Source organism: Artemia franciscana, chromosome 17, assembly GCF_032884065.1.
Source record: "Artemia franciscana chromosome 17, ASM3288406v1, whole genome shotgun sequence".
Classification (NCBI taxonomy): Eukaryota; Metazoa; Arthropoda; class Branchiopoda; order Anostraca; family Artemiidae; genus Artemia; species Artemia franciscana.
This window is the reverse complement of record NC_088879.1, coordinates 31300745-31315743: the sequence shown is the minus strand read 5'-3', so window position 1 is coordinate 31315743 and position 14999 is coordinate 31300745. Positions and strand designations below refer to the sequence as shown.

Below are 14999 nucleotides of genomic sequence, written 5' to 3'. Positions count from 1 at the left end.
CTTTCGGTGATAATATGACCTTTCATAGTCCTTGGAGAAAAGACTGTGCACCGTATTGGTATCGCACGTATCGGTATCGGGCGTGTTGGTACCGCGCGTATCGGTATCGAGTGTTTCTATATCAGTTGTTTTTTTTTCTATCATGGTTTTACACCTTCTATATGATTCTTTATTAAAAACGAGCAAAGATTAATTTTTGAATAAAATATTTTTCAGAGGGATGTAAAGAGTGAAGTTGAAACCTAAAGCGAACAAAAATCATTACTTCACAGCCTATCTGACATATATCGATGATAGTTCCAAATGTTTGTAGGATTACAGAAAACTAGCTCTTTACTGAAAACACAAAAGCCAAATACAAGAAACATTAGCTGTGGTATCAGTAACTTCCAGTATAAAATTAAAATTATCTTATAACCTTAGTTATAAGAATAAACGTTATTTTAATAAGTGTAAAGTCATTAAACAGCATACAAAAATAATGGGTTGATTTAACAGGTAACATCTTGATCTCACCTAGTATTGCTCAAAATGAAGAACAAATAAACCATGACATGAACTCTAGAAATCCAGTTATTTCTCTCTATGCAACGGATAATTTCAAGTTATGATACCTATTCTAAAACGAGTCTGTAGTCCTACTACTATCAAGATTGCTTTGCTTCGAACTTGTCTGCAAGATAACCATGAAGTGTCCTTTCCGGATCCAAAACGACAGTCAATCATTGGCCTGAACTCATTGTGCACAAGTGACGCCAAATTAAACGAAAAAAAAAAAAAAAAATTAAGCAATAACCCTGAAATGCATTATTTTTATACTATTAAAAGTATCCTTAAATGGTTTGCTTTTACTGTGCCAAAACTCTTATATTGTTTTGTGTTTTCAGTAAAGCGCTAATTTTCTATAATCCTACAAACATTGGAAACTATCACCAGCTGGTTTATTTGTACTAATTTTATCGATATATCTTAGATATGCTGTGAAGTTATAATTTTTGTTCGTTTTAAGTTTCAGCTTCGCTCTTTACTTCCCTTAAAAAAACCTTGTTTTTTTAATTGAAATAAGGAGAACCACAAATCTTGGTCGATTGATCTGTAAAAGTACTTAGATACCTAAAGCTGCAGTATTATTTATAATCTGGCCCGACATATTTCTCGAACCGTAAATGTAGGTAAAAACAGACAAATAAAAAATTTAACTCCTCCTCCTAACAAAATTTCTTTTGGTAAAGTTAAATTCTCTGAACATTCACTTCAGTTAATAAATTTCTTTTCAAAATTCAAAGAAGGTAGGAGCATGACTTGTTTTATTCAAGACTTCAAAAAATGCTCACATTTCAAGAAAAGGCTTAAAGTGCAAGTATTCCTGGTTGGGCATCAAATAGCGAGGACATGTTTTTAGACATCTTTCCCTTTTCAGCTACTGGGAAGTGACGTTTCTGAAAGTTAAAAAGACAAATTGTGACAACAGAAATGGTAGCTTGGTAAAACCCCGGTAAGGATTTGATAATACTTTTGTTAATTTAGTGATAAATGATAAACTGTAACATCAGGAATGGTGGCTTAGTAAAACACCGGTAAGGTTTGGTAATACTTTTGTTAATTTAGTGATAAATGATAAACTGTAACAACAGGAATGGTGGCTTAGTAAAACACTGGTAAGGCTTGGTAATACATTTGTTAATTTGGTGATAAAAGTAAATTTTAACAACAGAAATGAGAGTCTAGTAAAATTCTGGCAAAGTTTTGGTAACAATTATGTTGATTCAGTGATAAATGGTAAATAATAACAACATAAATGGTGGATTGGTAATAATCTGTTAAGGTTTTGGCAACACTTTTCTCAAGTTGGTAAAAATTTATTTTATCTGTAACTTGGTAATAGTTGGGTAAGTTGTTGGTAGTTTTATGGTTGGTAACTTAAAAGAGCCACCTTCACAAACGAAGTTTCCAAAACCCATGATATTTTTTTTTTCTCCGAAAACCCATAATACGAATTAGAAAATTTATACGAATTAGAAAATGTTCATATTTGTATCTCAGCACAGGCTACAGCGTTGATCTTCTGACCATGTAACCAACTTTTGTTCAGCAAATCAGCAGCTTTTGGCAAAACAGACCATGCTGTATTGCAATATTGGCAATGCTGTGTTTGATCCGGCAAGACCGCTTTACAGAATATGCGATTTGGCAAAGGAAAAATGCAAAATACAGAGAGTTAGAGACGTCTTACAGCAATGTCAATTAGACCATTCGAAAGAAAATTATTTTTTACACAAGACAGCGTTTGTAACTCAGTTTCGACAAAAATGGTCATTTTTGGCAAAATCGCTTTCAGGCAACGCTGTTTCAGGATATTTTATGTTCTGATGAAAAATTCGCGGATACAGCTTTAATAAGTTCATCATAGAGTGGATTTGAAAAAAGTCATCTCTATTTAGTTTTCTATTATACTAGCCAATCACAATTGATTCTATTTAATTTTATATTTACATATATATATATATATATATATATATATATATATATATATATATATATATATATATATATATATATATATATATATATATATATATATATATATATACATATATATATATATATAGTTTATGTATTGTAATTTTATAGTTATATGTATCTTCCTGTATAAATACATGTATTGTAATGCTATTATGTAATCTAGCAGGTCCAACTGTTTACTTAGTGAGAATGTGTCACCTTATTGTCGAGTGGCTTGACCGAGGAAGTGGCTTGACCGAGATTGTCCATCTTCTTCTAGTGGATTACTGAAAAGCCTTTGACCTCATTCGCCATTTCATGGCTGTGGCAAATTTACACGCAATGGCTGCACGCAAGAATATTCTCCGTTTAGTGATCGATTTTTTGCAAGACCGTTTTCCAGTGCGTCTACAGCCTTTTCCCTGGAGACACCAACTCTAAATGAGCTGAACTCACGTGTGGCGCTCCACAAGGCACGAAACTTGCAGCGCTGTTGTTATTAGCAGTTATAAACTTTATTCTTTCTGATTTTGAGGACAGGTTTAAATACGTAGACAACTTGTCAGTTCTTATGAAATGTCTCAATTAAAAACTCCGAGGCCGTTCCCCAATTCAGTGATGCAATAATGAACAACTTTAAAGACCAATGCACTATCAACAGCCTTCAAATCATCGAAGGAAAAACCAAAATACTTCGCTCTAATCCTCTTGAGAGGATTTTTGTCAGTCCTCCTCCACCGTCTTCTACTGTATCTTCAGCAGTAATTTTCGGTGTCACATTTAGCGTTGACTACTCGTTCAGTAAGTAACACTTTACCTAAGCGATCAGCTTGAGTCGCTACAAAAAATAGCCTTTAAAGTTATTCTTTCCGACGCATATGTAAGTTATGAATCGGCATTATCTGTTCTACAACCAGGGTCCCTTCACGAACGTCGTTTGCGTTTGATCTGCAAATTTGGCCAATTTCTTCTTAGCAGTGGAAAACATAGAGATTCTACCACCAGCTATGAGTAATAAAATAAACACAAGGTCAGCTAACAAAGTGAGACTGGAATTGCCTACTCCAAGAACAAACCGTTTCGCCAATTCCTTCGTTCCTTTTTCATGTCAGTGTTCATAAGTTATAGTCTCTTGTTTTTTTGTTTTTTTTTTTTCAATATCTTGTTTTTGTTGTAAGTACTAGCGCGATTTAGGTGGAATTTTCATTTAAACTACGATTGCTTGTATAAAGAAAGCTATTCTACTTATTTAAAACTTTCTGTAATCGAATGTCTGTAAATTTTAGTGTAAACGACACATGCGCCATCTATCTGTATCCGAAGCAAGATTTGTATGCGTCATCTTTATCATCAATGATCAAATACCGCATATAAATACTTTTTGGCTAAATATTCTCGTTGGCTTTGTTTATTTATTATCATTATTTTTCTTCCTTATGAAAATAGCCTTGTAACACATCATATTTATTTACTGTTGGATACAAAATAATAAAAATTCATAACAATTCAAATTTAAAATTTTTGCTAATTTTGTGAAAATATGGTTGTATTCTTGGATTACAGAATTATCTACGAAAATAATCCTTTGATACGCCAATTTTTTCTTATTGTGGGACAAATTGATCCTCAGCTTTCGTTTTCTACGTTTGGTAACATTTTCTTCATTTATACTTAAACTAGGAAAAAAAGGGTCACTTCGCAGTCCTTTTGGCCTGCAAAAGACGGGTTCGTCCGTTTTTGGTCACCCCCTCTGATCATTCGCGCCTCCAGCCCTCGCGGCTGGCAACCGTTTTGTTTGAGCCGCATTCTACATGGTCTAAATATAAGAAGCATATATAGGCCAAGTTTGGCTGATTAAATAAAGCACTGATTTAAACAGTCCAATTGATTTGCAATAGTGGCAAATCGAAGATTTAAAAATGCCAGATATTTAAAAATACTCGGCGGATTTAGGAATAAAACCCAAAGATAAGAAGTATAACATGTACAGATACAATTACTTTTATAACTTTTTCTCTTTACTTTCAAGTTAATCCCAATGATTAAGATGGGTCTGTTAATTCAAGAGATGATGGCAGGTTATACGTGAAATTGAACACTTTTGGAAATTCCTATTCACAAAAAACAACACTACCACCCCTCTAATCGAATAGTTTACATCCATTTGCAGCCGCATTTTAGCCTTTGATTGATTTCTTATTCCACTTTAATCGAATACTTTATATCCATCTGCACTTCCATTTTAGCCTTTGATTGATTTTTTACTCCACAAATGCAACTTTTATTCAGAAAGGAATGTATTATCAATATCATACTGTTTACGGACATAAAAACGCCTAACATCGAGCATGGACCTTACGATTATGAGTCTGATGCCCTGTCAACTGAGAAATTTGGGCTTATTTAGTTGGTTCTACACCTTTGGTTCAATTATATATTAAAATAAACAGGTTTACTACAAATGGGTTTTACTTGTAAGTTTAAAGATATATCCAATTAAAATTACGGTCAATCGTTACGGCTTTTATCGTTAAGATAAAAGCTGATTCCAAATATGAAGTTAGAAATTTTCCATCAGCCACCTTTTTTTTGAAGAATTTTTTTCCAGTAAAGTACTTGCCGGCTATATTTATTTTTGAATTATACTTTTTCTATATAGAATTAGCCTAGTAAGGCTAATTCTATTTAATAAGAATTAAAATGACTTGGTTATAACTTCATTTCGTAAAATAAACTATAAAATACGAGTAATAGCTTAGTTTAGCATAAAAGAAAATTTAGTATTAAAATATACTTTAGTTTAGTTTAAAAATAAAACTATAAAATACGTCACCCACTGTAACTAAAACAAGTTGAAACAAGCTTAATTATTAATTATTTAAACTTTGATTTTGGTGAGAGATAATATCGATCTATATTTTTTTTAGGTAGAGACTATTATTTTTGCAAATAAGGCTATGTTTGCAGGCAGAACATTATTTTTATAAATAGGGCTAAGTTTGCGGGGAGAATATGGGGCAGTTAAAAATATATTTTTACAAATATACTTACTATGGCCTTTTGGCATTGGCCCTTTTATCTTCAGCACCACCCAAAAAATGTAAACAAAAAGGACAAACAAAATATTTCTATTTAGGCTTTAATAGTTAACTGTGATTTTGCTGGTAACTAAGACCATGTCCAAGGGGAGAAGGGTTCAAGGCCCTCACCAGATCTTGATTCGTTCAATCAAGATCTTGATCTTCATTCACAGAACCACGAATCTATTCAAGAGTGGTTGTTATCAAAGTTGTTCATGAACTTGGTCAGATTGGCTTATGGATTCTATTTATAGTTTGTATTTGTATTTGGAAAATGAAAAACAGTTCCTTCCACTTAATAGTATATGCTACCTTCCTAAAATGTTTTCATGAACGTTGCCTGTTCAAAGAAAATTTGTTTCAGAACACCTAGTTTGATCTTTAAAAAAGGAATAAAAGATAATTATTTATTCCTAAATATTAGTTTTATTCCTATAATCGTTTAAGAGATTTTGCTAAAAAGAAATTATCATTTGATTAAATGACTATTTAATAAAATGTGGCAACACTGTCTTCCAGCATACAACAGTTCACCATCATCACAAATTTCTTTGGGGCATACTTATCTACCTAGCCTCCTTTCTCTAACATTTTGGTATTTGTCCTTTGGATATTTGTGTTATATACCTTCTGTCTAACCAGAATACCGATAAACATCAGAGTCACTACTAATGGTAACAACTCGCGAGAATTAATAGAAGGGCAAAATATTTCGTTTATAATCTGTAAGGGAGAGGGATTTGTTTATTTTCAACTTAGTTGAAAATGTTGAATTTTCAACTAAATTGAATAATAAAACTAGGTTCAACTAAGTCAATTTATTTATTTTTTTAGGTTATTCAGTGAAAATACAAAAAAAAGGCGTTTTTCAATAAAGATATCCCCAAAAAAGACTTTTTTGAATCTAGGGACACACGCGCTTTCCTGACCTCCTCCCAATTGTTACTATCAAACCGTCTTTTCGAGTGGTTTGAGGGGAATGAATGAATGGTTGAAGGGAAATGAAGGAAGTTTCATAAACGATTTTTCTATGAATCCTTTTTCTTCAAAAGCCTTTCCCCCTCTCAATTTATTTAATAACTTATGGCACATGTCTGAAAAGATGGAATGACAACAAAGCGCTATCTATTTAGTTCATGAAAAAAATATAAGTTATATTAGATGACAGCATTATACATATTTTTTTTTTTTACGGTTCATTACCTATTATTTATCTATATTTGAAAAGGAGCTGGACGAAAGACGTTTTTTAAGAACTAACTCCAGATCGCAGACATACAAGATAAGAAGGAAGAAACAGAAAAATAAATAACAATACTAACTTACCATATTCAAACGCTGAGCGAACTTCACCTGAATTTGTAATATGATCAATTAACCCTTTGATAAACTTATTAGAGCCAACAGTCTCAACATCACATATGACACAAAAATGTCTTCGCGCTCTGGTTACCGCCACGTTCAACCGGCGCTCCTCAGCCAGAAACCCAACTGACCTATCGTCGTTAGAACGCACCATTGACATAACTATCGCTTCTTTTTCACGACCTTGATAACCATCAACTGAACGAACTTCAACCTCAGGATAGTCAGAAGTTAAGAGGTTGCGTATCGTCTCAACCTGAAATGAAGTTAGAATTCAAGAACTATTAGGGACTATTCAAGGCATTAAAATATTATTTTTAAAATGCACAAAAATAAATATTACTTTTGAATATTTAACATAAATATTCAAGTAAACTCAAAATTTAAAATAAATTCACAAAAACAGACACGACTTTTAGAGCTACCTAAAAAGATTGTCACGATCAACACAAGTATCATTTTAGAACACACCACGGTACTTGTGTATTATGCGCGACTCAAGTGCTTCATTTAATTAGAACCTATTTCTTTGACGCTCAATATGATCACAAAATATGATGAAAATACAATACTTTAGAAACAAATTTGGGCTATATATTTGCACATTAGGAGGGGGGGAACTATAGCGGGTCTGCATGCAAAAGGTACAATTATTCCGGATATTATGAAATAGGGATTGTTTTCTAACTTCAAACTGACCAAATACTTTACGGCAGATAAAAGGTCACAGCAAAGAAGCAACAAGAAGGAGCATGACCCATATTATGAGTGGGCACTATACTACTACTATTACTATTAGCAACTCGATGCAGCACAAGATCGCCAAAGGTCAACACGGCTGTGCAAGCTCCCCCTCCTCGCGAATGTTTCAAAGGCTTCATCCATTATCCCCTCCAATGATGTTCCAGTTCCAATTTCCATTCAATCCTTATTATGACCTTTACTCACCCATTTGGGGACGTCCTGTTTTTTTTTTGTGCTATAGATGGATTGCCAAAAGAATAAGCTTTGGCAATCTACAAACACATTTAAAAATCACACCAAAGATTTGTTTATGTTCATTTTTGTTAGGTTTTAACGAGTCGAACAAACATTTCGGAGGCTAGGGGGATCAACTCCATAAGCCTCCCACCTGGATACGGCCTTGGTTAGCTATTTCAACGTTTCTTCCACTACAAATCTAGAGAGCGGTACCAAACCTTGTTGTTTGTATTGCTTTCAATTTTCAATCTTCCAATTTGATAACGTTTGCAGTTCATTCAACTAGTTCCATATATATATGGCTCATATTTCTGATAGTACAGGGCATTAAAAAAATAAGCAGAATTTTGCAGTTGTTTATTAATTCTTCTATAACAGTGGATCTTTCAGCATAAAATGGATATAAAGCATTCATTATTACAAAAGATTTTTCAACATAGTCTTCTTCTATAATAAATCACTTCTCAAGGTGATGCTTCCATACTTTTAGACTATTTTTAGGGAGATCTAGAGATCCCCTCAACGTTCCCAAAAATCTACAAGTCCAACTCCTTTACCGTCATAGAAAACGGTTGCCATTACCTTGATGGCAAAAATCTCACGTGTTTTTTAATACCAATAATACTATTGCATTATTTGGTACCGAGAAGGTAAATTTGGGCCCAGGACATAGAATTGAATGAAGGGGACGATGAACGTGCAAAGCTACGTTGATAGCCGATTAAAAATAAATAATTGAAACTTCTTTGTTTTGAAATTAGGTTATAAGGTATAATTTCACGAAACTTTACGATAGATACGGAAATTATGCTTAGGTTTTGAAAACCTTGTAAATCTTTTTTAGAAAAATAGTTACTTCTAGAATACCAAGGAAATCAATGCGCGATACCAATCTTAGAAGTTAATTCTAAGCTCGCAGTTCCTTTTTAATTTAGAAGAGCGCATGTTTTCTTGCTAGTTCGAAAAAACTCGGAACTACACTGGATGAATCGGAAACACTTAACCAATCAATCTTTTGTAATCCTTTTGTGATGAAAGGCTTGAGAGCTTGATTGTCTCCGTGAGAGGGAAATCTGGCATAACTTTTTCAGAGTTGTAAAAAAATGATTCCAATCACTTCTTGATGATAGTCTATCATCCTAGGGCAGAACTAGGACACATAGTCACACAATAAGGGTAATTTAGACATTCTATTCGCTCTATGAAGGCACTTGTAGGCAATTGGAGATCAAAAATGATTCAAAGATTTACGTCCGACAATGTAATTAAAACAGGCAAAGATTAATTTAAAAAAAGAAACAACAGTTTTTCTGAGGGAAGTAAAGAGCAAAGTTGGAACTTAAAACGAAAAAAAGTATTACTTTACGGTCTATCTAACATATATCAATATAATTAGTACAAATAAACCAACTGATGATATTTCTCTATGTTTGTAGGATTATAGAAAACTAGCGCTTTACTTAAAACACAAAAGCCAAGTAAAAGAATGAATATCGATTTAGGAGTCAAAAATGAGTTCGTAGACACGATTTAGTATTACTCGAAATGAAAAACAAATAAACCATAATATGAACTCTGGAAATCCGGTTATTCTCTCTACACAATGGAAAATTTTAATTTTAATACAAATTGTAAAGCTAATCTATAGTCCTAATACTACAAAGATGACTTCACTCTGAACTTGTCTACAAAATAATCATGAAATATCTCTAAAATACTTCATTTTATACTGTAAAAAAACGTCGACAAATGATTTACTTTTACTGTACCAAAATTCCTATATTACTCTGTGTTTTCAGTAAAGCGCTAATTTTCTATAATCCTACAAACATAGAGAAATATCACCAGTTGGTTTATTTGTACCTAGTTCTATTGATTTATGCTAGAGAGACCGTACAGTAGTAATTTTTTTTCGTTTTAAGTTCCAACTTCGCTCTTTACTTCCGTTAGAAAAATTCTGTTTTTAAAAAAAAAATAATTTAAAAGAAGCCTACCATATCTACTGAACATAAATATTTCAGGTAATTATTATTTTCTCAAAGAAACACAGAAACACAGTAGATGATAAATTCAAGAATTACATTGAAGCTGGCCTCGAAGTTTGAACATTAAGTGACCTTGACAGTTTTTCGGTAATTTTTTGTACTAACGATAGTTTATCTAGCCACTAGCGTTCGTTATATCCTTACAGTGACTTGCAGCGTCGCTTAAGAGGGGAATAGAACAGGGAATAGGTATACAGTTAATAAGAAACAATGTAGAGAAGAGTCAAATTTCATAGAGAATTTAGGCCCTTTGAAGAAGACCAGTTAAGGCTTTTAAATCAAAATCGGACAAGGATAGTTAGTTTATTTTAGCTCAAGTTACTTTATCATATGTTCATGTAGGTGAGAAAAGGCAACCCAAACCTATTTCCTCACATTTTTTATATTTTTTCACACAATTTGCATATTACTGATATTTTAACAAATTTACCACTCCCTCCCCCTTAGATAGTTTAAAGAAACTGTACTCCTGTACGAGGCTATAAAGTATATACGAAATAGGTAAATAAAAACCTGTAAGTTATAAGGTGTGACAACAGCAACATCTTTGGCAGGTACACCAGCTGAAATAAGCCTTGACACGTGTTCAGCAACTATTTTAGCTTCACCTGGATTTGACCGAGATCTTTCATCGTCTTCTTGAGCCAACTCGAAAAGGTCTGCTCCTGCTGTGTCGATCAGGACAAGAGGGCAACCTATAAATTAAAATTGCAAATTGCTATGTCTCTAGTTACAAAATTGTGTTGTTACATTATATTAACATTATATTTCACATATATTAACGTCCCTTATTAATTGGGGAAGGGAAGTTCCCCAATTGTCCTAAAATTGCAAGAATAACTCCTGTGTTTAAGGGTGGTAATAAGAATGATCTGGGGAATTATATAGCAATTTCATTATTATCTGTTGTTTCACGAGTTTAAGAAAAATGTATTAATATTAGAATTTATGAGCATTTGGAGCGTCATAAACTTCTACATACCAATCAGTTTGGTTTCAGGAAGGGCAGAACAACAGAAATGGCGATTTCATTTATTACTACTATAATTAATGATGCTCTTGATAAAAAGCTTAGGGTAGCTGGTGTTTTTTTGGACTTAATTAAGGCGTTTGACACTGTTGACCATCGAATATTATTAAAAAAAATATGAATTTTATGGATTAAGGGGTGCTACATTGGGCTTGTTTTGCAGTTATCTTCAAAATAGACAGCAGTATGTCAAATTACAAGGATTTTTGTCTAGTAAAAATGTTGTTAATTGGGGGGTTCCCCAAGGTTCCGTACTGGGTCCGACTCTGTTTTTAATTTTTATTAATGATCTACCGCATGTTGTGAAAGCTCTGCCCAGAATTGACGACTTTGTTGACAATGGTACGAGTAAGACCCAGCTTACTATGCCCTTATTTGCTGATGATACAACCTTGGTGTGTGTTGCCCCTACAGAAGAACTGCTCATGTCAACGATAAATGCAGCAATGAGCAGGATATGTACATGGCTTATAATAAACCACCTTGACCTGAATATAGATAAGTCAAATTTTGTTATTTTCTCTCGATCTCCGAATTTTTACCCTTGGTTTACGGAAATAATTTCGGAGCGGGGAATTATTAAACGAACAAGATTCACCAAATACCTCGGAATCAATGTTGATGAAACCCTATCATTTAAAGATCATGTGAAGTCAGTTTCGAAAATATTGTCACGTAACTTAGGTATCATGCGCAAATTAAAACATATTTTCCCCCCAAATGTTCTACGATTGTTATATTTTTCCCTGATTCACCCTTACATTTTGTATTGCTCGTCGATTTGGCTTGGTACTTTCCCTTCGATAGTTCGTCCAATCCGTGTGATCCAGAATAATGCTATCCGAGTTTTTTTGTGGTGTTGGGAATCAGGAGTCTTTGAGCTCTATGTATAGAGATTTAAATATAATGCCTGCAGCTGGATTACGTGATTTTTATACGTTGATTTTTATATATAGGTATTACAGAGGTAGCCTTCCTGATTGTTTTACAGGAATATTTTGTGAGAGGTCTGATGTTCACCACCACATTACTCGGATACGAGGTAATACTGAGGTTCCTCGATTAGTTTCAAGTAGGTCTTCTTTTTCACTTATTTACAGAGCTTCAAAACTTTGGAATAAACTGTGTATAGATATCAAGGAAATAGGTAGCCTTGACCAGTTTAAGTCTGATTTACGTGTGGAGTTGCTCGGTAGGTATGCTTTTGAAACAGATTAAATAGAATAAATTTTACATAGCTTATTCATTTGTAATATTTATGTATTTTTTTGTTTTTTTGTTGTTGTCTTGGGGTCATGCAAGGGAGTGTATTGTTTATGTTTTTTTGTTTTTTGTTGATTTCGGTATATGGTCTCATTCTCCATATTTTCTTATTCTTCATATTGTCTCTTTATTTTCTTTGAATTTAGCACAGCCTCGCAAGCTTCGCTTATGTTGTGCTATTGATTAAGAAATGTTTATTTCTAATAAAATTGTTCTACTACTACTACTACTAATACTACTACTACTACTACTACTATTACTACTACTACATACATGGTGTCCTGAAAACCCCTTTACCACACAGACACATTTCTTATGTAATTTCTAATCAGCCTTCAAATCCCCCTCTAGGTTGATACTTGGGATAACTATGTAAATTTTATTAGCTGATTCATAACTAAAAAGTAAGAAGAATTACCATAATGGAGGCATTGATAAAATTTGGAAACGCTGTTAGCCGAAAAATACGTTTTCAAATTACTTGAAACCGGTGGAAAGCATCTGGCTCCCTACCGTAAGGTACTTCTCATATTAGTGGATGTAGCCTATTGAACGGAGCTAAAAATAAAAACCTTATCCACTGATATATTATATAAAATTAACCCGATGGAACGCCCCTGAAGACTGAAAAATATCGTTGGTTCAGAAATGCACTTTGTTAACCATTTGACAAACCTGGAAAGGCTTCTAATCACCTAAGGGTTGGTGCTGGTAGTACTTATTATACAAGGTACAATCAGGCATTCTTTTCTTTTCAATAATTTTAGAATATTTTAAAAAAAGAGCTGATAATAATTTTGTTCCCGTATACAGTTCCTCATAAGGATCTTCACTTTATCAATAATTGGCCATAATCAGTTGTCCAGGGACAATACTTTTTTCTAAAACATTATATTTTAGAATGGACTTTGGGCCTTGAATGGATAAGCTAAGCTGATTAACATTATATGTCAACAGAAGCTGTGTATCAACTTTAACATATAGCTTAACTTAGGGATCTCAGTAATCAAGATCCCCTTCGTTTTCAGTCAATACTTCTGTAATAATTCAGCAAATAAAGGTAAATTAGCAAAAGTTTTTATAGCGTAGAAAGAGAAATAAATTATGTTTAATAGTTATAAGCACGTTAGATGCCAATAGCCTTGGCAACGGTCCATACTGTAACACAAGGTTGTCAAGGAAAATCTTAATTTAAAATACAAAAAGAACTGAAATCACACAGTTAAGTTATCAAATTGTTCAGCAAGTCAGGAGCTAATAGAGTTGGATACTTCTAGGCCACTTTTGCATCAGCTCACGAAATCAGAAAAAGATACGCAGGTAATCAGTTCCTTATTATAGTCTTTTTAGGTAACTAGATGACAAGTTTCCTGAACCAGGTTCCGTTACAACTGGGGTTGTAATAGCTAGCAGGAATGTCAACAGAGAGCTCGAAACTTTGAGATTGGGGTTCCCAAAAATAAAACAAAAAATATTTTATATAATTGCTTTTAAAAGAGACCATAATTACACGAAAATTGTTACGGCAGAAAGAGATGTTGCGCCACATTTTTGGAGCATCTCAATTTTTCCCATGGTTTTCAGGAACTTGTTTTCAGCAGTACTCCTTCTATTCGTTTAAAAACACCCATAGCCACTACTCTTTTTTTTGATTTAATGATTTAAGATGACGAAGAAGTTTAATAGCAATCCCCCTCGGGACACAGATCTTCAAGATGCAGCTTCATGTTACGTGATAGGGAATGTTTTCAAAGGGATGCAGGTGTATGTTCCATACTAGGGTTTGTTTTCTTCAGGATTTCTTCAGTTGTTATGCAAAAAAAAAAAAAAACCCATTAGGACCAAAAAAACCGAAAGGACCAAAAAAATTGACCTTCAAGACCCTGGGGCCTAGCAAGCAATTACACAGGGGCCCTTATAACCAATTCAACCAAGCCCCTAACAATCTTTTCCACCGGGGAGGGAGTCCCTAGAAGTGAATTCCAATAGGGTCCCTTACCAACAAATTCCAACAGGAGGCCCTAGCATGCAATTCCAACGGGCCCCTAGCAACCAATTCCAAGGAAACCCTAGCACCAGATTTGATCGGAACCTAGCATCCGATTTCACTGGGGGTTCTAGCATCCAATTCCACCGGGCTCCTAAGACCAATTCAACTAGGCCCCTTGTAGCTTTTCCACCAGGAGAGGAGGTCCCTAGCAGTCAATTCCAACGTGACCTCTAGCAGTCAATGCTCCCGGAGGCCCTAGCAACCAATTGCAACGAGTGGTCCCTAGCAAAAAGCTCCAACAGGGTCTTTAGCAACTAAGTCCAAAGGGGGGCCTAGTAACCAATGCAAAATGGACCCTAGCAACAAATTCCAACGGGGCCCTAGCATCCGATTCCACCGGGGGGCCTAGCATCCAATTCAACCGGGGTCCCTAGCAACCAATTTCACCGTCATGACGTTTTTAATATATTGCAAGACGTTTTTAAGACATTTTTCTTCAGAATGTTTCTCAAAACATTTTCTGAGAGATTTTCTTCAAGATGTTTTTCTTCATGATTTCTTTAGTTTGTATTTTTTCAGGGCTCGTGGGGAGTCCCCGGTTGTCACTGAGGAGGGCGCACACGTGGGATGCTACGTAATGAAAATGCACACATGGGATGTTACACATTACTTTCAAAGGTTTCGTTTCAGAATTTCATTTTCATAAAAGTTTTTTTCGAGATTTCATTTTTTTTTCTCAGAGT

At 34.1% G+C, this 14999-nt stretch overlaps 3 protein-coding genes across 4 annotated transcripts in view; 1 reads left to right on the top strand and 2 right to left on the bottom strand.

Annotated features, from left to right (window-relative positions):
- Positions 1-1352, bottom strand: part of LOC136038141 (EF-hand and coiled-coil domain-containing protein 1-like) — a 204755-nt gene extending 203403 nt beyond the window's left edge. The window contains exon 1 of the mRNA XM_065721173.1: positions 1335-1352. The gene's annotated coding sequence lies outside the window, so the exon portion shown is untranslated. The remainder of the gene's footprint in view (positions 1-1334) is intronic.
- Positions 1291-14999, bottom strand: part of LOC136038142 (DNA-binding protein SMUBP-2-like) — a 544983-nt gene continuing 531274 nt past the window's right edge. The window contains exons 11-13 of the mRNA XM_065721175.1: positions 10487-10668; positions 6909-7203; positions 1291-1439 (exon numbers count right to left, since the gene is read on the bottom strand). Of these exons, the coding sequence (XP_065577247.1) occupies positions 1417-1439; positions 6909-7203; positions 10487-10668 (500 nt within the window). The 3' untranslated portion in view covers positions 1291-1416. The remainder of the gene's footprint in view (positions 1440-6908; positions 7204-10486; positions 10669-14999) is intronic.
- LOC136038143 (alkaline phosphatase-like) overlaps positions 13440-14999 on the top strand; it is a 69402-nt gene continuing 67842 nt past the window's right edge. For both annotated transcript variants that reach the window (XM_065721179.1, XM_065721176.1), the window contains exon 1: positions 13440-13586. The gene's annotated coding sequence lies outside the window, so the exon portion shown is untranslated. The remainder of the gene's footprint in view (positions 13587-14999) is intronic.